Below are 23572 nucleotides of genomic sequence, written 5' to 3'. Positions count from 1 at the left end.
GGCGTGGAAGCATCCAAAAATATAGAGGGAAATTGAAGGTTCAATTTAAATCCCCTATGGCATTGTCAAAGACCTTTACAGGGGAATAGGGGCATCTAAATGGAAAGAGACAAATTGAAAGTATACTTAAAAGACCCTTTGGGGGTGCCAAAGTCCAACAGAAATGCATGGTGGCATCCAAAATTAAAAAGACAAATTAAAGGTTTAATTTAAATTCCTTTGGCAGCGCCAAAGGCAATTACAGGGGCATAAAGGCATCCAAAGACAAAGAGACAAATTGAAAGCTTACTTAAAAGACCCTTAGGAGGTGCCAAAGCTCAACAGAGTGCCATGGTGGCATACAAAAATTAAAAGAGGAATTGAGGGTTTGATTTAAATCTCCTTTGGCATCACCAAAGGCCATTAAAGGGGAATAGCGGCATCTAAAGGGAAAGAGTGAAATTGAAAGTTTACTTAAAAGACCCTTTGGGGGTGCCAAAGTCCAACAGAGTCGCATGGTGGCATAAAAAAAAGACAAATACAAGGTTTAATTCAAATCCCCTTCGATGGCACCAAACGCAATTACAGGGTCATAGAGGCATCCAAAGACAAAGAGACAAATGGAAGGTTTACTTTAATGCCCCTTTGGGGGTGTCAAAGGGCAAGAGATTGGCGTGGAGGCATCCAAAAATATAGAGGGAAATTGAAGGTTTAATTTATAATCCTTTTGGCGTTACCAAAGGCCTTTACAGGGGAATAGTGATATCTAAAGGGAAAGAGACAACTTGAAATTTTACTTAAAAGACCCTTTGGGGGGTGCCAAAGTCCAATACAGTGGCATGGTGGCATCCAAAAATAAAAAGACAAATTAAAGGTTTAATTTAAATCCCCTTTGATGGCACCAAAAGAAATTACAGGGGCATAGAGGCATCCAAAGGCAAAGAAACAAATGGAAAGTTTACTTTAATGTCCCTTTGGGGATGCCAAAGGGCAAGAGAATGGTGTGGAGGAACCCAAAAATATAGAGAGAAATTGAAGGTTTAATTTAAATCCCCTTTACCATTGCCAAAGGCCTTTACAGGGGAATAGTGGCACCTAAGGGGAAAGAGATAAATTGAAAGTTTACTTAAAAGACTCTTTGGGAGTGCCAAAGTCCAATAGAGTGGCATGGTGGCAGCCAAAAATAAAAAGACAAATTAAAGGTTTAATTCAAATCCCCTTTGGCGGCACCAAAGGCAATTACAGGGGCATAGGGGCATTCAAAGGCAAAGAGACAAATGGAAGATTTACTTTAATACCCCTTTGGGGGTGCCAAAGGGCAAGAGAGTGGCGTGGAGGCATCCAAAAATATAGAGGGAAATTGAAGGTTTAATTCAAATTCCCTTTGGCATTGCCAAAGGCCTTTAAAAGGGAATAGCAGCATCTAAAGGGAAAGAGACAAATTGAAAGTTTACTTAAAAGACCCTTTGGGGGTGCCAAAGTCCAACAGAGTGGCATGGTGGCATCCAAAAATAAAAAGACAAATTAAAGGTTTAATTTCATTCCCCTTTGATGGCGCCAAAGGCAATTACAGGGGCATAGAGTCATCCAAAGGCAAAAAGACAAATGGAAGGTTTACTTTAATGCCCCTTTGGGGATGCCAAAGGGCAAGAGATTGGAGTGGAGGCATCCAAAAATATAGAGGGAAATTGAAGGTTTAATTTAAATCCCCTTTGGTGTCGCCAAAGGCCTTTACAGGGGAATAGTGGCATCTAAAGGGAAAGAGACAAATTGAAAGTTTACTTAAAAGACCCTTTGGGGGTGCCACAGTCCAACAGAGTGGCATGGTGGCAACCAAAAATAAAGACAAATTAAAACTTTAATTTAAATCCCCTTTGGCGGTGCCAAAGGCAATTACAGGGACATAGAAGCATCCAAAGGTAAAGAGAGAAATTGAGAGTTTAATTAAAAGACCCTTTGTTGGTGCCGAAGTCCAATAGAGTGCCATGGCGGCATCCAAAAATTAAAAGAGAAATTGAAGATTTAATTCAAATCACCTTTGGTGTCGCCAAAGGCCATTACAGGGGAATAGTGGCATCCAAAAGGAAAGAGTCAAATTGAGAGTTTACGTAAAAGACTCTGTGGGAGTGCCAAAGTCCAATAGAGTGGCATGGTGGTATCCAAAAATAAAAAGACAAATTAAAAGTTTAATTTAAATCCCCTTTGGCAGCACCAAAGGCAATTACAGGGGCACAGAGGCATCCAAAGGCAAAGGAACAAATGGAAAGTTTACTTTAATGCCCCTTTGTGGATGCCTAAAGGCAAGAGAGTGGCATGGAGGCATCCAAAAATATAGAGGGAAATTGAAGGTTTAATTAAAATCCCCTTCGGCGTCACCAAAGACCTTTACAAAGGAATACTGGCATCTAAAGGGAAAAAGACAAATTGAGAGGTCACTTAAAAGAACCTTTGGGGGTGCCAAAGTTCAATAGAGTGGCATGGTGGCATCCAAAAATAAAAGACAAATTAAATGCTTAATTTAAATCCCCTTTGGCGGCACCAAAGGCAATCACAAGGGTAAAGAGGCATCCAAGGGCAAAGTAACAAATGGAAAGTTTACTTTCATGCCTCTTTGGGATTGCCAAAGGGAAAGAGAGTGGCAAGGAGGCATCCAGAAATATAGAGGGAAATTGAAGGTTTAATTTAAATCCCCTTTGGCAAAGCCAAAGACCTTTACAGGGGAATAGCAGCATTTAAAATGAAAGAGACAAATTGAAAGATTACTTAAAAGACCCTTTGGGGGTGCCAAAGTACAATAGAGTGGCATGGTGGCATCAAAAAAATAAAAAGACAAATTAAAGGTTTAATTTAAATCCCTTTTGGCAGTGCCAAAGGCAATCACAGGGGCATAGAGGCATCAAAAGGCAAAGAGACAAATTGAATGTTTCCTTAACAGATCCTTTGGTGGTGCCAAAAACCAACAGAGTGCCATGGCGGCATCCAAGAATTAAAAGAGAAATTGAAGATTTAATGTAAATACCCTTTGGCATCGCCAAAGGCCATTACAGGGAAACAGCGGCATCCAAAGGGAAAGAGTAAAATTAAAAGTTTACTTAAAAGACCCTTTGGGGGTGCAAAAGTCCAATAGAGTGGCATGGTGGCATACAAAAATAAAAAGAGAAATTAAAGGTTTAATTTGAATCCCCTGTAAGCGGTGTTAAAGGCAATTACAGGGGCATAAAGGCATCCGAAGGCAAAGAAACAAATGGAAAGTTTACTTTAATGCCCCTTTGGGAGTGCCAAAGGGCAAGAGAGTGGCATGGAGGCATCCAAAAGTACAGAGGGAAATTGAAGCCTTAATTTAAATCCCCTTTAGCATCGCCAATGGCCTTTACAAAGGAATAGTGGCATCTAAAGGGAAAGAGACAAATTGAAAGGTTTACTTAAAAGACCCTTTGGGGGTGCCAAAGTCCAACAGAGTGCCGTGGTGGCATCTAAAAATATAAAGATAAATCAAAGGTTTAATTCAAATCCCCTTTCAAGGCACCAAAGGCAATTACAGGGGCACAGAGGCATCCAAAGGCAAAGAGACAAATGGAAGGTTTATTTTAATGCCCCTTTGGGGATACCAAAGGGCAAGAGAGTGGCGTGGAGGCATCCAAAAATATATAGGGAAATTGAAGGTTAAATTTAAATCCCCTTTGGCATCGCCAAAGGCCTTTACAGGGGATTAGCAGCATCTAAAGGGAAAGAGACAAATTGATAGTATACTTAAAAGACCCTCTGGGGGTGCCAAAGTCCAATAGAGTGGCATGGTGGCAACCAAAAATAAAAAGACAAATTAAAGGTTTAATTTAAGTCCCCTCTGGCAGCACCATAGGCAATTACAGGGGCAAAGAGGCATCCAAAGGCAAAGAAAAAAATAGAAAGTTTACTTTATTGCCCCTTTGGGAGTGCCAAAGGGCAAGAGAGTGGCGTGGAGGCATCTAAAAATATAGAGGGAAATTGAACGTTTAATTTACATCCCCTTTGGCGTCGCTAAAGGCCTTTACAGGGGAATAGCGGCATATAAAGGGAGAGAGACAAATTGGAAGTTTACTTAAAAGACCCTTTGGAGGTGCCAAAGTCCAATAGAGTGGCAAGGTGGCATCTAAAAATAAAGACAAATTAAAAGTTTAATTTAAATCCCCTATGGTGGCACCAAAGGATATTACAGGGGCATAGACCATCCAAATGCAAAGAAACAAATGGAAAGTTGATTTTAATGCCCCTTTGGGGTTGCCAAATGTCAAGAGAGTGGCATGGAGGCTTTCAAAACTACAGAGGGAAATTGAAGATTTAATTTAAATCCCATTTGGCGTCGCTAAAGGCCTTTACAGGGGAATAACGGCATCTAAAGGGAAAGAGAAAAACTGAAAGTTTACTTGAAAGACTCTTTGGGAGTGCCAAAGAAAACCTGGAGGTTCAGCAGAAGACAACCTGAAGGTGCAGCAGACGACAACCTGGAGGTGCAGAAGAAAACCTGGGGGTACAGCAGAATACAACCTGTAAGTGCAGCAGAAGACAACCTGAAGTTGGAGCAAAGGACAACCTGGAGGTACAAAAGAAGACAATCTGGAGGTGCAGCAGAAGACAACCTGGAGGTACAGCAGAATACAACCTGTAAGTGCACCAGAAGACAACCTGAAGTTGGAGCAAAGGCCAACCTGGAGGTACAGAAGAAGACAATCTGGAGGTTCAGCAGAAGACCACCTGGAGGTACAGCAGAATACAACCTGTAAGTGCAGCAGAAGACAACCTGAAGGTACAGGAGAGGCCAAGTTGGAGGTACAGCAGATGACAACCTGGAGGTACAGCACAGGAAAACCCGGAGGTCCAGTAGAAAAAACCTGGAGGTACAACAGAATACAACCTGGAGAAGCAGCAGAAGACAACTGGGAGGTACAGCAGAAGACAACTGGGAGGTACAAAAGAATACAACGTGGAGGTACAAAAGAATACAACGTGGAGGTACAGCAGAAGACAACCTGATGGTGGAGCAGAGGACAATCTGGAGGTATAGCAGAAGACATCCTGGAGGTGCAGCAGAGACAACCTGAAGGTGCAGCAGAAGAAAACCTGGAGGTACAGCAGACAACCTGGAGGTATAGCACAGGACAACCTGAAGGTGCAGCAGAAGACAAGCTGGGAGTGCAGCAGACAAACTGTAGGATCAGCAAAAGACAACCTGAAGGCGAAGTAGAGGACAGCCTGGATGTACAGCAGAAGAGAACCTGGAGGTAAATCAGAAGACAACCTGGAGGTACAGCAGAAGACAACCTGGAGGTACATCAGAAAACAACCTGGAGGTACAGCACCTGACAACCTGCAGGTACATCAGAAGACAACCTGGAGGTACAGCAGAAGACAACCTGGAGGTACATCAGAAGACAACCTGGAGGTACATCAGAAGACAACCTGGAGGTACATCAGAAGACAACCTGGAGGTACAGCTGAAGACAACCTGGAGGTACAGCACCCGACAACCTGGAGGTACAGCATTTGACAACTTGCAGGTACAACAGAAGACAACCTGGAGGTACAGCAGAAGACAACCTGGAGGTACAGCAGACGAAAACCTTTAAGTGTAGCAGAAGATAACCTGGAGGTGAAGCAAACAGCATGAAGGTACAGCAGACGACAACCTCGGGTTGAAGCAAACAGCTTGAAGGTACAGCAAAAGTCAACCTGGAGGTACAGCAGAAGACAACCTGGAGGTACAGCAAACAACCTACAGGTGTGGCAGAAGGCAACCTAAAGGTATAGCAGAAGACAATCTGAAGGAACAGCAGAGGACAACCTGAAGGTACAGCAACAGAAAACGTGGAGGAGGAGGAAACAGCTTTTTGGTGCAGAAGACAACCTGGAGGTACAGCAGAAGACAACCTAGAGGTACAGCAGAAGACAACCTGGAGGTATAGCAGAAGACAACCTGGAGGTACAGCTGGACAACCTGGAGGTACAGCAGAGGACAACCTGGAGGTACAGCAGAGGACAACCTGGAGGTGCTGCAGAAGAAAACCTGGAGGTATAGCAGAAGACAACCTGGAGGTACAGCAGAGGAAACCTGGAGGTACAGCTGAAGAAAAGCTGGAGGTGCAGCAGGAGACGACCTGTAGTACAGTAGAAGATCTGGAGGTACAGTAGAAGACGACCTGTAGGTACAGTAGAAGACAATCTGGAGGTTCACTAGAAGACGACCTGTAGGTACAGCAGAAGACGACCTGTAGGTACAGTAGAAGACGACCTGTAGGTATAGAAGATAACCTGTAGGCGCAGTAGAAGACGACCTGTAGGTACAGTAGATGACCTGTAGGTACAGAAGACGACCTGTACGTACAGAAGACAACCTGTAGGTACAGTAGTTGATGACCTGTAGGTACAGTAGAAGACGATCTGTAGGTACAGTAGAAGACAACCTGGAGGTACAGTAGAAGACGACCTGTAGGTACAGTAGAAGATAACCTGAAAGCACAGTAGAAGACAACCTGGAGGTACAGTAGAAGATGACCTGTAGGTACAGTAGATGACCTGTAGGTACAGTAGAAGACGACCTGTAGGTACAGTAGACGACGATCTGTAGGTACAGAAGAAGACAACCTGGAGATACAGTAGAAGATAACCTGAAGGCACAGTAGAAGACGACTTGTAGGTACAGCAGAATACGAAGATTAGGTAAAGCAGATGACCAGTAGTTACAGCGCAACAACCTGCAAGTACAGTTGAAGACAATGTAGGTTCAATAAGAGGCAACAGGTTACTATACAGTAAGGCATATCAAGGGGTCATAAAGAATGGCAGTATTGTTAAAAAAAAAGAATTATCATTATATAAGATCCCATCTTATAACACGTTATAGATACTATAGACTTGATATAAACCTTATACCACGAAACATATGAAAAACGTACACGTGAGTGAAATCCATTGGTCTAAAAGATGATAAACTCAGTCTATGTAACGCAGAACAGGAGGAAACATTACTAAAGAGTGAACTGTAAGAAATATATGATCAAATCTTCTTAACATTTCCGTGCTGACGTCAAAACCATTTTGAAGTCGACATCGTCAGGCCGACCTAATCATGGAACAGTGACGTCACATCAGGTGACATCACCAACATATATAAATACAACGTGTAAAAAAGTTGAGATGAAAACTTGGGCTGGAATCCAGAGGCGTGGTAATAGGTCTGAGGCCGGTGGCTCCCACCCGCTCACGGTCCTCCATGTACTTCACCCTACCAAGCAAACATGTTGACGTCTTTTCTGATACTATACACTCTATACCACATAAAATCATCTATTTCTTCATCAAAATGATCATACAAAGCTCATTTAGAGTTTTTTAAATAGACTATGAAAAAAACATCGACACGTAAAGTATATTCTTTATGCTCGTGTGTAAAAATGTACAGCTTCTACGTAATGTCGAGATAAATAACATAACTATCCACTCATATCATCTATAAATTTCACCAGAAGTAAAACATAATAAGGGTTTGACGATGAATCATACAGCAGCAGCACCACCCACCTGCGTCCTGGGTTTCGTTCAGTGCTTCGCCGATGGCGTCAAACATGTCTTAGGATTTCAACGAACACTTGCTTACCTTGTCCTGGTCATGCAGCGTCCTCAGTATGACTTCTCTATCCAAATGTATGGCAGTATAATACTTTGACCTCCATTTGGCTGCCTCATGTGACGAACGCTCGTGTGTGTGTGTCATCTTCATGGCATCTACAACTGAATGTTTACTTTCTCTCAATGTCTGGACACCAGATAAAGACGCATTAGGATCATTAGCCAATGTTCTTATAGCCACTGGTATCTCAACAGTTCTCACACCGTAACACTGCCTAAAAAACGGGTTTAAAAACCATTGTACAAACACAGACACACTGGATACATCCTTTAGCCACCAGTGCTCCGGGTTAACTGACATAAACATCTGACGTCACATATAAGAACGACGGAGAAATGATTTGAGAAAGGTAACTATCCTTGATTACTAAGGGTTTTATGAAGACGTCAAATATTGCCAGCACTAACGCTATCTTATGCATAAGCTCGTAACTTGTAAAGGAAAACGTGTAGAGAAAGGTTAGGGTAAAAAAAAAAAAAAAAATTCTCGGTGACACATTAAGTAAAATGTGCTTAATAGTAAAGCGATCCTATACTGATAATCATGTGCTTTGATTTTGATCATTGTATTCATATGTATACTATCTTTTATGGTGTTATTGTGACCATTAACACCACCTTTTGGAACCTTTCAAATTTCGGTGGAACTTATCATCCCTCCTTGGCCGAAAATATCGTACAAATGTCAACAGAGATGTCAGACGCAGAGCAGGTGATTATTGTGACGCTATCTGATCGCTGTGGTCAATACCAAATATCACTATCGTGATAGACTGGCACCACACTAGTCTGGGACAGTATTTCCCAAACAGATCTTCCTCGATCGGACGGATATGCCAGCCGTATGATAATCGTTTATCCTCTACAGACGCAGGTAACAAGTATGAAAACCAGATAGAAAATAATTCCAGAATTCAACACGACACCTCATACCTCCGTTCACGAGTGGAACCCTTGCGAGAGTTAAGCTACCTTGGGGCACCAGGATTTCTAGTAAAACCATCAATTCCTCACACTTAACGCATGAAATTATAACACTGTACACAAATCTTATATAAGCTGATCACGGAGTCGATAGCATGCTGGGTTAACATACAGTAACGCTCATGTGGAATGTTTCTAGATATTGTATTAGCTCGATCCCCTCCAGCATTTGGCGCCATAAGTCACATTAAAATTCAAAGCAACTCATATGTTGGGCAAAAGAATATCCAGTTGTGAAGTGTCTAGTTCACGAAGTGCATATAAAAGGTCTTGTCATCACATGACTATCCCTTTGTGCACTGAACATATCGAAGGAATTCATCAGGGAAGCAGCCCTACGGGTCCTCTGGATATGCCTGTTGCATGCATCCTAGCAGCCATTTGACGTACTTCAGTCGTATCATTTCCCTCAACAATGCTTACGCTAATCAGGACACCGAAACTGGTATTGACAATACAAAGCCTTTTCCCGGTTCAGTTCTATAGTCAGATGATAAACGATGGTGTACAACTAACCGATGTGAAATTGGATTCTTGCCAGGCTGAGTTGTGCTTATACTTTCCTTAATACACCTTCTCCTCCACTTACAAGTCACCTTCCGGTTCGTAGCTGCAACAGTGAGAACGAATCTCTCTTATGCAAGCAATGTCATACACTTTGGTACAGGTCATAAGTGGACAATCCTTTGCTTGCAACACTTCCTGTCATCAGAAGCGTATTAAAGACTTTACGACCCTGAGGCCAGAATATTCTTGCTTACCTTCCACTCACCTTCCTTGGGTTCCTTTAAGGATATAATGACACAGGATTCATTTCTAAATATAACTACACAAAATTGGTACATTTCCAAATACCTGTTATGTTTAACATAAACATGAAATCATAAAGCAAGATTGGAACATTTCCAAATACCTGTTATATTTAAGATAAACATGAAATCATAAAGCAAGATTGGAACATTTCCAAATACCTGTTATGTTTAAGGTAAACATGAAATCATAAAGCAAGACTGGAACATTTCCAAATACTCGAGTATTATCCCGATTAGACATTTGCATTTCTCTGATATCTAAGACACTATTACGCTCCTATACCAAGCACCATTCACTGCTTACACACCACTGCTTTTATGCTTGGCGTGTCAAACATTGTTCCTGCACAGACCACCGGGAAATATAGGACTCTGGTGGTAGGTCACATATCCTGGACTTAGTAATAACCAATAATCAGCACAAAACAAAATATCAGCATTTATTTCTACGTAAATAAACAGGTAAATCAGTAAGTCAGGATGTACTCGTCTTTGTAAGAGAATTTGATTTTCTGTAGATTATCCAAGGGCCTAATATCTACCACCTGAGATCTCTCTCTCACTGGTGGCAGAGTCACATAATGAAATATAGTCAGAGTAGTATGCCTTTAATTTGCAGGGGGTCATGGTGGCAGAGGCAAGAGCACTGGTACCTGAGCAACCCCACTACTGATGGATACATGGCGATGAGAGAAACATGACCTAAACAGTTTTAATAGAGCGAGGATCCTAATAGCACTGGTGCTGGTACAGTAGTGCCTGCCTTCTTACGGAGAACAGTGATGCCTGAGCAACACTACCAGTGTCTGGCTCTTAGCATCAACACAACTATGCCGTAGCAGCTCCAGTAGTGCCTGGCTCCTAGCGGCGAGAGCAGCGATGCCTGAGCAGCTCCAGCAGTGCCTGGCTTTTAGCGGCGAGAGCAGCGGTGTCTGGGCAGCTCCAGCAGTGCCTGGCTCTTAGCGGCGAGAGCAGCGGTGTCTGGGCAGCTCCAGCAGTGCCTGGCTCTTAGCGGCGAAGTAGCGGTGTCTGGGCAGTTCCAGCAGGAACACGGCGACGCTGGCGAACCCAGGCGAGGATGAGGATGGTGTGTTCCTTTGCCGTGCAAAGTTCGCCTGCCGCTAAACGGGGAGACGTCTTATGCCCATCACGTTCGCTGGAGGGGGATTGCCTCTGTCGCTCATATTCTCTCTCCTAACAATGAAACATAACCATGTTCATAAGGAATGGACACTCGATTGCCTAATCGAAAATTTCAATTTCTCGATTGCCTAATTGAAAATTTCAATTTCAATTATCAAATTTAGATAGTTATAAGTCTAACAACATAGCTTTCACATAATATACATATATCCAATATGAAAATGTGGTTACAATAATGATTATTATATTTCCAATATTGCCTACTTCATTGTTATCAAAACTTAGCCATACCCTTTTATACTCACCCGCGAACAGAGACGTTGGATTTGGCTGCTAATAAACTCTGATGCAGATATTCTCTATGCATCCTTCATCATTGCTGCCATGTCCACACTCCTTTTCACACACACTAATAACTTACATTAAGTCGTTAAGGTTACCGCTCTCCACCCATCTCCTATGTGCGATGCCCCGTATGGAGAAAACATCATGAGGTGTGATCACGCCACCTCTGAGCACCAACCTCTCATCTCTCCGATTCACCATAGCCTCCCTCAACGCGATCCAGTAGACAAGCTGCCACTCCCTGGCCAGCCGACCCTAGCCTACCCCAACGCGATCCAGTAGACGAGCTGCCACTCCCCGGTCAGCCGACCCTATCCTACCTCATCGCGATCCAGTAGAGAAGCTGCCATTCCCTGGCCAGCCGACCCTATCCTACCTCACCGCGATCCAGTAGACGAGCTGCCACTCCCTGGCCAGCCGACCCTTGCCTACCTCAACGCGATCCAGTAGAGAAGCTGCCACTCCCTGGCCAGCAGACCCTAGCCTACCTCACCATAACTTAGCCACAACTCTCCTCGCCCATTTCTGGGCCACCTCACCGTGATCCAGTATACTAGCCATCGCTTCGAGGCTGACCGAAGCTACCCTACACCACCATGATCCAGCACAGAAGCCACCACTCACCCGCTTATTCTAGCCTACCTAACTGTGATCCAGTGCAGTAGCTCCCCGCCCAGCCGACCGTAGCCTATGAAAACCTTACCTAACATCCCCAAAAGTACATGATTATAATGGAGATGTACCATTATTTTTGTGGTCTGCTGGTGTGAGAACCGGCTATTTGGCGGTGGGGCGAACTCTTACAGCAATTTCTAATTTCTTCCACAGGAAACATGAAGCTTCAAAAGGACCCCGTGGTCTGTTACTGTTTGTATGTTGGAAATCTAAAATGAAAAAAAAAATTCAAATGAGCTAAACCGCCAATTGACCAAAACCATGTTAACTGTAATAACGTGAATGGCGGGTTACTCATTCCAGGATGAATAATCATAAGCTGTCATCTGAGTGAACAGTAATATACTTCGAAGTGTCAGTCTACAGAGTTCTTAGGTTTTCTACATTTTCTAGCTGTGGTATTTATACTAAGTACACCTAACTATAGTTCACCACTCATTTTACATTGGTTACAACCATTAATCTCCAAATGTTACTCATACCTGGCTAGAAATAAGGCCTTTGTTTATGCAAACATTCAACTCCTCGAGTCGGGAGCACGAAGCCAGCTGGCAGCTACCGAGCCGGCGACCTGACACCTGTGGCCACATATCCTCACCTTTCCACCACCACAAGACTTGTGTCAGCAAATTGGGTTTTACCCCAAGTATCTCAGTGACCGGTACCTTACCTCTTCTCTAGTCCCCTGAAGCCTCCTTCACCACTACACTTCCCGGAACCCTTAATGCGATACTGTCACTCAACACAACAACCCAGGAAATGAACGTATGAACCAGAGACAAAGTAATCTTCGGTTTCGGAATGACTGCTCTCGTCCGCCTTCTCGAAGCAGAGGCCGGGCTTTATGGTATGGGAAGTTGTTTCAATCTAGTAAAATGACTTGCATCGCCATCTATCGTTTTGTAACATTCGTTTTTGACTATATACTTACTAATATTCCATGTGCTTGTGCTACATGCGTATGTTACTAAACGTTTATGTACGAAAATTACTTTTGTTGCATAATAAAGTATATATTTTGAACGTGAGTCCGTCCAAGTCAGAGTCAATGTAACAATTCGGATTCAAACATCGTCCACGTTTATAATGTATTCCTACTCTTATGACGTCAGTCAATTTCTAAATAGTTTTACTTGTTTGTCTTTTTATGGTAAACCACGACTGAGACAAAATGGGATCATAAGAATACATTTCGTTCTCGACGATGGAAATATATTTTTATCGCGATATAGATAGTACATCTCTGAGGACAGCCATAGCTAGGACTACCAACCTATATCACCATTTACCACACTCGCCAGAGAAAATGGAATTTCGCCGATGGTTTCCAATGACCCTCTCACACAACCTCCCTTAAGATCATATCACTCCCTGATAACCAACGCCCCGCCCCGCTCCCTGAAACAACCCACCCAAGGTTTTCCCCCCTCGCCAAACTTACCCCCTGACGTAGGAAGGAGGGGCACGTGTCCTGACAGGCGGGAGGGTGGGTGGGTCGCTGCTCCTTCCTCCTGACGAAGCTGTCATATTGGCTGATTGGTGACGCCAACTGACAACGGAAGCTGACTGGTCTGTGGGAGGTAGTTAGTGACTACCTACTCCCAACTCCGGAGTTTCACTGGAACTCTGCAAATGACCATCATGCTAGTTTCCTACATTAATAGAAATATTTTATATAGGTATATTTATCTTAATGTTATATTTAGTTAAATTAACCTATTTTGTAATTAACATTCACCAGCGTTACCGTGTTGGAATAAGAGATTTTAAGTCATAGGTGTATTACACCTCCTCACTTTACTATTTTTGAGAATTATTCTTAAAATTAGCAACATATTACAAAATCAATTTTTTTTTCAATAATTTTAGTCATCCATTTCTGATAATCTATCCTTCCGTTTTCTTCCACTAGCACAAGGAGCATCAAAAGCGAACCACTGGTCTGTTACTGTATGTATATTGCAAACCCTAAACAAAATTAGCCATTTCGATGGTGAGCTAAACTGGTAATTTACCCAAACAACTGTGTAACTGTAACAACCTGTATGACTGGTCAAATGCTCCAGGACGACCAATCGCAAGCTGTTATTTGAACGAATGCTATACACTAAATTCTCTGCCTAGTGACGTCATACATTTTCTATGTTCGGCCTGTGGTAACTACAATATGAAACGTCATATCTTCCCAGGACACCTAAATAAATCATTCAACAGCTGGTTACAACCATTACAAATGTGACTCATAAACCTGGCTACAAGTACAACCTTTTGTTTATGGAAATATCAAGCACCTCCTAGCTGAGAACACGAAGCTAACTGGGAGCAACCAAGACTGGCAGACAGCTAGCTAAGAGCTACCTAGCTGGCTGAGAGCTACATAGCTTGGTTGACAGCTAGCAAACAGCTACCTAGCTGATTGACAGCGACATAGCTTGGCTGAAAGCTAGGTACTAGCTACCTAGCTGGCTGAGTTATATAGCTTGGCTAGCAGCTACCTACTAACCGTCTGAAAGCTAAAGATCACGTTGACAGTCACCAGTGGCCACTCATGCTAGCCTTCTAACCCTCACTCGTCTCACTCACCTGAGTGGCTCAGTGACCAGCGCCGTACCTCTGTAGTTCCCTGGGTGACGGCTCCACCATGTGTCTTGCAGGACCGCACAACCGTAACTCCGCCACAACCGAACAAATAAAGACGCAGGAGCCAACAACGTGGTCACTATCACGGTTCCGAACATCGAAATGACCATAAGCGTTGTCTCAATCCGGCAAAATGACTTGCATACCGTTTATGTAACGGTTCGTTTTACACTACATACTACTCAATGAGGCCATGTATTTATGCCAAATGAGTATGTTATCAACAATTAACCGTATGAAAATGATTTTATGGATAGAAAGGTGAATATTGAATAATACAACCTAAGTCAGCCCAAGTCACAGCCAACATAACATTCCGGACTCAAATATCGTCCACCTTTCAGACTAATTCGAACTATTTCGACGCCGTCAACTTTTAAATACTGTTTTACTCGTATATTTCTCAATCGTAAACCAAGACGCAAGACAAAATTTCTATCAATATAACATATTCCATCAATGACATTGCAATTACAACTACCATTTTCCTCGGAACTGACCATTAAATACATCATCTCCGAACTTGTTTATAGTCAGACACCAACATAGAAAATGGAATCATGTCGAGAAGGGTTGAGATGGACAGTAAACCAATAGGTTCTTACAATACTTCCAAATGTGTTATATGTAAAAACTAGATGAACATAATGGTAATAAGATACTAGATGATGACCCGTGGAGCCAGCAAGCGCTGAATGAAATCGTCTAACGTCACCCAAATAATAAAGTTAGCAAAGTGAAACTTTACTGTGATACCTCTAGAAGATCCCGCAAAAGCTTAATAGAATTGTCAGGCGTGTCCCAAGTAACGTCCCCAAAGTGAAGCTTTGATTTAGTGATCTGTAAAGCCCACGTAAAATGACTAAGATCGTCTGGCCTCGGCGAAAATCAAATTCCCAAATTGAAACTTTACTTTCATGTTTCGTGGAAACAATGAAACCTAAATGTAATCGCTAGTCATCGACCAAAAAATATATAATTCCCAAAGTGAAGCTTATTTTGACCTGTGGAGCTCGATAGAGCGGCAAAATATCGTTTGGCATTGGTCAGAATAAACTCAGAGTAAGGCTTTATTTGGTTACCTGTGGTGTCCTCAACAGCTAAATAAAATCGTCTGGCGAAGCCAGAGTAAACTTATTAACGTGGAGCTTTACTTTTATGACCCATGAAGCACGCACAAGTGTTGGCCACAACAAAATACCTAAAGCAAAACTTTAATTTGACGACCCACATATGTGCTCCACAAAACCTAGATAAAACAGTCTAGCGTTAGGCTGAACAAATATCTGAATGTAAAGCTTTACTTTGACGACCCATAAGTCATGCAAGTGGAAAATAATAATCGTCTGGCATTAGCTGGAACAAATGTCCTAAAGGGACGCTTTAGTTTGGCGTCGTTGGATCATTCCTCGACAATCTACTTCGACTAATTCGTTTATAAACGCTTTGCGGCTTCCTGCCTTACACACTTCAAAGGTGAAGTGCTACTCACTCTCGACAGGCGTCGGTGACTCAGTCTCTGATACACTTCGGTAACTTACTTCACCACATATTACTTCGACGAACTCAAAAAAGAAAAATCTGCTCAATCTCCAACAGTCATCGATGGCTCCGTCTCTTAAGACATGTGTCGGTGGCTCACTTCATGGCAAACAAAATTCGATATTCTCTCTGACACACAACGGTGGCTTCCTACCTGACATGTTAAAAACACTGCTCACTTCCTGATAGACGTCGGTGGCTTCGCGTCTGATACACATCGGTAGCTCACTCCAAGATACTTTACATTGCCTGACTCCGTAACGATGGTTACCTGCCCCTACACTTCAGGGGCCAAAAAAAAAAAAAAAAAAAAAAGTGATTATTCCCTAAAAGAACGTCGGTAACATGCATCGATCGTTCACATCATGACACAATATATGACTTTGTCGCTGTCTCCCGCAGTAGCGGGGTAGCGCAAGGAAACAGACGAAAGAATGGCCCAACCCACCCACACACACGTATGTATATACACGTCCACACACGCACATATATATACCTATACATTACAATATATATATATATATATATATATATATATATATATATATATATATATATATATATATATATATATATACACATATACATATATACACATGAACATAATTCATACTTGCTGCCTTTATTCATTTCCGTCTCCACCCCGCCACACATGAAATGACAATCCCCTCCCCCCGTATGCGCGCAAGGTTGCGCTGGGAAAAGACATTCGTTCACACTCACTCTCAAGCTGTCATGTATGATGCACCGAAACCACACCTCCCTTTCCACATCCAGGCCCCAAAAAACTTTCCATGGTTTATCTCAGACGCTTCACATGCCCTGGTTCAATCCATTGACAGCACGTCGACCCCGGTATACCACATCGTTCCATTTCACTCTATTCCTTGCACGCATTTCACCCTCCTCCATGTTCAGGCCCCGATCGCTCAAAATCTTTTTCACTCCATCTTTCCACCACCAATTTGGTCTTCTTGTTCCCTCCACCTCTGACACATATATTCTCTTTGTCAATCTTTCCTCACTCATTCTCTCCATGTGACCAAACCATTTCGAAATACCCTCTTCTGCTCTCTCAACCACACTCTTTTTATTACCACACGTCTCTCTTATCTTTCATTACTTACTCAATCAAACCACCTCACACCACATATTGTCGTCAAACATCTCATTTCCAACACATCCACCCTACTCCGCACAACTCTATCTATAGCCCACGCCTCGCAACCATATAACATTGTTAGAACCATTATTCCTTTAAACATACCCATTTTTGCTTTCCGAGATAATGTTCTCGCCTTCCACACATTTTCAACGTTTCCAGGACTTTCGCCCCCTCCCCACCCTGCGATTCACTTCCACTTCCATGGTTCCATCCACTGCCAAATTACTTGCAGATATCTAAAACACTTCACTTCTCCAGTTCTTCACCATTCAAACTTACCTTCCAATTGGCTTGTCCCTCAGCCCTACTGTACCTAATAACCTTGCTCTTATTCACATTTACTCTCAGCTTTCTTCTTTTACACACTTTACCAAATTCAGTCACCAGCTTCTGCAGTTTCTCACCCGAATCAGCCACCAGAGCTGTATCATCAGCGAACAACAGCTGACTCACTTCCCAAGCTCTCTCATCCACAACAGACTGCATACTCCCCCCCTCCAAAACTCTTGCATTCACCTCCCTAACAACCTATCCATAAACAAATTAAACCACCATGGAGACATCACGCACCCCTGCCACAAACCAACATTCACCGAGAACCAATCACTTTCCCTCTCTTCCTACTCGTACACATGCCTTACATCCTCGATAAAAACTTCTCACTGCTTCTAGCAACATGCCTCCCACACCATGTATTCTTAATACCTTCCACAGAGCATCTCTATCAACTCTATCATATGCCTTCTCCAGATCCATAAATGCTACAAACAAATCCATTTGTTTTTCTAAGTATTTCTCACATACATTTTTCAAAGCAAACACATGACCGAAGCATCCTCTACCACTTCTGAAACCACAATGCTCTTCCCCAATGCCTTTACCCTCTCAATCAATACCCTCTCATATAATTTCCCAGTCACCCCCTTTTTCAATAAATTCCTCTGCAATACCATCCAAACTCGCCGACTTGCTAGCTTTCATCTTCCGCAAAGCTTTTACTACCTCTTTTCTGTTTATCAAATCATTCTCCCTAACCCTCTCACTTCGCACACCACCTCGACACAAACACCATATATCTGCCACTCTATCATCTAACACATGCAACAAGCCTTCAAAATACTCACTCCATCTCCTTCTCACATCACCACTATTTGTTATTACCTCCCCATTTGCTTCCATCACCGATGTTCCCATTTGTTCTCTTGTCTTATGCACTTTATTTACCTCCTTCCAAAACATCTTTTTATTTTCCCTAAAATCTAATGATACTCTCTCACCCCAACTCTCATTTGCCCTCTTTTTCTCCTCTTGCACCTTTCTCTTGACCTCCTGCCTCTTTCTTTTATACATCTTCCAGTCATTTGCACTATTACCCTATAAAAATCGTCCAAATACATCTTTCACTAATAATCTTGCTTTTTTATCCCACCACTCACTACCCTTTCTAATCTGCCCACCTCTCACGCTTCTCATGCCACAAGCATCTTTTGTGCATGCCATCACTGCTTCCCTAAATACATCCCATTCCTCCCCCACTCCCCTTACGTCCTTTGCTCTCACCTTTTTCCCATGGTGCACTCAGTCTCTCCTGGTACTTCCTCACACAAGTCTCCTCCCCAGGCTCACTTACTCTCACCACTCTCTTGACCCCAACATTCTCTCTTCTTTTCTGAAAACCCTTACAAATCTTCACCTTCGCCTTCACAAGATAATGATCAGACATCCCTCCAGCGTGCATGCACCTCTCAGCACATTAACATCCAAAAGTCTCTTTCATGCACCTATGAATTAACACATAATCCAATAACGCTCTCCGGCCATCTCTCCTACTTACATATGTATACTTATGTATATCTCTCTTTTAAATTAGATATTCCCAATCGCCAGCCCTTTTTCAGCACACATATCTACAATATATATATATATATAGTATTGATTGAGAGGGTAGGGGCATGTACGGAACGTTAGATTAGGGAGGAGCGGTGTGGTTTCAGAAGTGGTAGAGGATGTATGGATTGGGTGTTTGCTTTGGAGAATGTGTTTGAGAGGTGCTTGGGGGGGACAGATGGGTTTGTATGTGGCATTTATGGATCTGGAGAGGGCATATGATAGGGTTGATGGAGATGCTTTGTGGAGGGTATTAAGAGTACATGATGTGGGAGGGAAGTTGCCGGGGGAAGAGGGGTTTTTGCCGGGGATGTGGCACATGTGTGTGAGTAGGAGAGGAGAGGAGAGTTATTAGTTGCCAGTGAATGTTGGTTTGCGGCAGGGGTGCGTGATGTCTCCATGGTTGTTTAGCTTGTTTGTGGGTGGGGTGGTTGGAGAGGTTGATGTGGGAATTTTGGAGAGAGGGGCGAGTATGCAGTCTGTTGTGGATGAGAGGGCTTAGGAGGTAAGTCAGTTGTTGTTCACTGATGATACAGCGCTGGTGGCTGATTCAGGTGAGAAACTGCAGAAGCTGGTGACTGAGTTTGGTAAAGTGTGTGAAAGAAGAAAGCTGAGAGTAAATGTGAATAACAGCAAGGTTATTAGGTTCAGTAGGGTTGAGGGACAAGTTAATTAGGAGGTAAGTTTGAATGGAGAAAGGCTTGGGGGTGAAGTGTTTTAGGTCATCTGGGACACCAGCAGTGTTCAGAGGAAATAATAAAGATATGAAATTGTGTATTCCTAGAATGTTTTGCATCTTTTCATGATTACAGATTATTACTATGTAGTTATAATTCTTTTATGGGTATAAAAAACTTCTTAATACTAATTCATTTATTTAAATATGATATACAAGTTCTCTGCACAGTTGTTCTCTGATAAACAAAGCATAATCATATTATACAGATATCTGAAATCATTCTCTAAAATAAAGATTAACTCCACCATGGCCATTTGAGATGAGCAGCAAAAGTGAAAAAGCTGTGGAATTGCACAAACAGTAAACTGAAATAAACTGCAAAGTCCTCTACTTTTTAAACCATACTAATTATCTAAAAACTGTTTTATAGTGACCACCTTGGTGATGAGAGAAAAAGTTCCAGCTAAATTAATCAGTCATTTGCAATACTGACAAGTTAATAACTAATCAGTTATCAATAACCAAGCCAAGCCAACTTTGTTGGTTCATTTCTAGTGTATAATATACCATATTCAAACGTATTTTCTGGAGGCTCTGAAGAAGTGAAAGCATTATAAAAATAATGTTCATATATACATGTTTTTAGTAACAGTATTGTAGACACTAAGTGAAAAGTATGGAAACAGGAGTACATCAGAAAGTAAGTGTGGTATCCAGATCCAAGAAAAGTGTGATGACTTTACTGTTGACAATCACAGGTTTGCAACAGCAGTCAGTCATGGCAAGAAATAGGAGGATAAAGTCATTTCATGGCAAGAGTAAAACTACCAATGAATATCACTAAATTTGGCATCACTAAATTGAAACTATTCAGCACCAAGTTTGTACCTAAAACTGCAAAGTAAAAAAATTAGATTTTCTTTGAGTCATTAAATGGTACATTCAATTCTTATTACAGTATTTAAAAGGCTTCCACAGAATCAGAGCCTTCTTGCAAGAGCTGAAATAACCTTAATTTAAATACACACTCACCTATCTGATAGGCTGATTTCAGTCAATGATTATATAATACATATATATATATGTGTTATGATATATCTATTTACCTTGCTTACACTAAAAATATCAGTGGTATTTAGCTTACACTTAAAACGTGTGGTCATTTCGCAACACAACATCAAAAGCTAATGATTTCGTTACTTTACCATAGTTTTATTTTCAGGATAAAGTACTGACCATTAGGTCTTTTTTTTTTTTAAGCATTTTACTTTATACGTTTTGCGCTATTTTTTATAATTTTTTTTAATATGGACATACATTAAACCTGAATTCATATCACAGATGATTGATCTGCAACTGACTAACAGCAGACATTTGAGGTTGGAAGAGAGTAAAGCAAGTGGCTTTCTGGGTCTGATTTTTAAAGATTCCAGATCAAAACTGAGTGACTGAAAAATATATCATTCATTCATACAACACAAGCAATGGGTTCACTTTCTCACAAAAGAAACTCACTCACCAACACATTGATTCACTAACAAGTGTGTTGATATACACAGCAGAAGCAAACTAACACAATCTTCTCTTAATCATCTGCAGGTGGAAATGCATGGAAATGACCACGAGTTAGTGGGGAGAAACTTCATCACGCGGGTTTAAAGTTACATAAAACCCTTAAAAAAAAAAAGCATGCAGCAAGGGTATGTCAAAATATGTATATACTTTATGCTTGAGGAGATGGGGCTGACAAAGAACATGATATCCTGTAATGTAACAACTTTATATACGAGATTAATGACATCTACACAATACAGATTTTGCACAAAAGAAAAAAAAATATTAAAATAACTTACTTCAGCAAGAGAAATCATATCAGACTATAATATACTGAAAACTTAATAAATGATTCCTAATGAAAACAAAAATAGTCCAATTTTACCATAAACATATAGGCTGACTTACTTTATTCATTTATCAAATTTCACTCAAAAGGCAATGCCTAGTGTAATATGACAGGATACTGTCGAACACTTTATTTAAATTTCTGTTGGACAAAGTTAATTCTTACATGACCTTGATGTTCCATTTACATGCAACGGCTGCTTCTCAACAAAAATAATGTACAATAGGATATTTCTGCCAATAAATCATAAAAATATTACAACCATGTTTAGCATAAACCAGTATAATATTACAGCTGGGATAAAATCATGAGGGAAACAAGGGAATCCTACAGGGATGTGAAACAATCTCCATTATTACAATTACACCAGTGCCCTAGGTGCTTTACAATATTTGTATTTGCAGTAATAATAATAATAATAAAACTCTAAATTTCAATTTTAAATCAAATATAGAAACTTCACAAACAGAACATGGGCATGGTTGTTGAATTTTTTCCATCTATTTTTACCCATTTGAGCAGTCAACTTTCATGTCAATACTTCAATGTTTGTAACACCAAAGAGAATCCTCATTGGACTACATCTGCTTTCATGAATTAGTGCGACTAGACAGGCACTGGGTAACCTAACCTACATTATCAGGTACACAAACTCATCCTTTTCGTACTAGTTTTGGCTTGCCATAACTTCAACCCACTTACCAACTACCCTATGTCTTAAGACAGCACATATGCTTATTAAGTATACAGTACTAAAAAATTTTCTTAGTACTCTTTCAACACCATCTATAAACTATAATTTCACTAATAAAAAGCAAAAAGAAAAAAAAATGGGGGGTTTAGACTACCATGGTGTTCTTCCACCTTGAATGAATGTTAACCACTGTGATTAATACTTTGGTGGCAAGTTTCAGAACATTATGAAGATTTTAAAATATTCTTGGGTTTGAAATATGGTTTCAACAAGTTAAATTAAAGCTAAGTTATGCTATTCTAATTCCTATTTCATGAAAAGACACTTTCTTATTGAAAACATGCAACAGAAACTGTAATCTAAAAATAACAATCATAATCAGCATTCTATGTTAATATCTCACCATCTCCACTTCTGGACTGAGCACATATGTATACTGCAGAATTATAAAAACTGCATGTTGTATTTCATGTCTACATACAAGATTTCATTCTTTGTCCATCCGTATTTCTTTTCAGTAAGATTATATTTCTGGATTACAGAAACTTAAAATTAACTGCATATAGTCAAAGGTCTCAAAAAGGGCAATCTTAGGTCTGAACACTTTCTAGATTTCAAATTATTCCAGATTTTTGGGTATCAGGATTGGAGGTGTATCCCAATAGACAATAAAAGGCCCTACAACCTAATAAAAACAAACCTTATAACCACTGCTACTGCTCTGTCACACTTCTGCTCCTTTTACCATACATCACTACTACTCCCAGCCATATTATTACCTCCTTTCACAAACATCAATAATGCTCTCCACCCCACTGGTGCCTCCCTCCCAAAATGTACCAGCATTAATACTTCTCCAAGAAACATTTTTGCCTCCCTTCCCACACATATCATTCATGCTCCCTGCTACACTTTTGTCTCTATACACATTCATCCCTACTGCTTCCCATCTGAAAGCTGTCTACTACGCTACACTGCACTCAATGCTGCTCCTAAAATTTCACTCCTCACACACTATGCTATTGCTCACCAGCTCGCCACCAAACTCTCGTGTCCCTTTCCATATAGCTCCTTCCCACAAGGTTATCTACCTTACCTTACACACTGCTACTACACCTCACCAAATTGTTCTCTCTCTCACTGCAAACATTGCTACCATTTCCCACTTCACTATCACCTTCCTCAACACACATCACATCTGCTCCCTGCCACAGTTTTGCCTCTCAGCACACATACATTGCTACTGTTCTCCACCACACATACATTACTGCTTCCTGACACACTTTCATCGCTTTACCCACACACACGCATTGCTACTGGGCTCCATCGCACAACTGCCTCCTTCCCCATATACTCTGCTACTGCTTGTTGCCACACTGGTACCTTTTTCAACAAACAAATCACCATTGCTCCCTGCCACACTGTTGGCATTCTCACTACACTCACTACTGCTCTTCATCAC

At 41.4% G+C, this 23572-nt stretch overlaps 1 protein-coding gene across 1 annotated transcript in view; it reads right to left on the bottom strand.

Moving 5' to 3' along the window:
• Positions 1-7918, bottom strand: part of LOC139765471 (E3 ubiquitin-protein ligase RNF25) — an 84637-nt gene extending 76719 nt beyond the window's left edge. Inside the window, exon 1 of the mRNA XM_071692859.1 lies at positions 7610-7918. Within this exon, the coding sequence (XP_071548960.1) occupies positions 7610-7623 (14 nt within the window). The 5' untranslated portion in view covers positions 7624-7918. The remainder of the gene's footprint in view (positions 1-7609) is intronic.
• Between the last annotated feature and the right edge of the window lie 15654 nt (positions 7919-23572).

The sequence above is a fragment of the Panulirus ornatus genome, chromosome 55 (assembly GCF_036320965.1).
Source record: "Panulirus ornatus isolate Po-2019 chromosome 55, ASM3632096v1, whole genome shotgun sequence".
NCBI lineage: Eukaryota > Metazoa > Arthropoda > Malacostraca > Decapoda > Palinuridae > Panulirus > Panulirus ornatus.
This window is presented reverse-complemented; position numbering and strand designations above follow the sequence as displayed.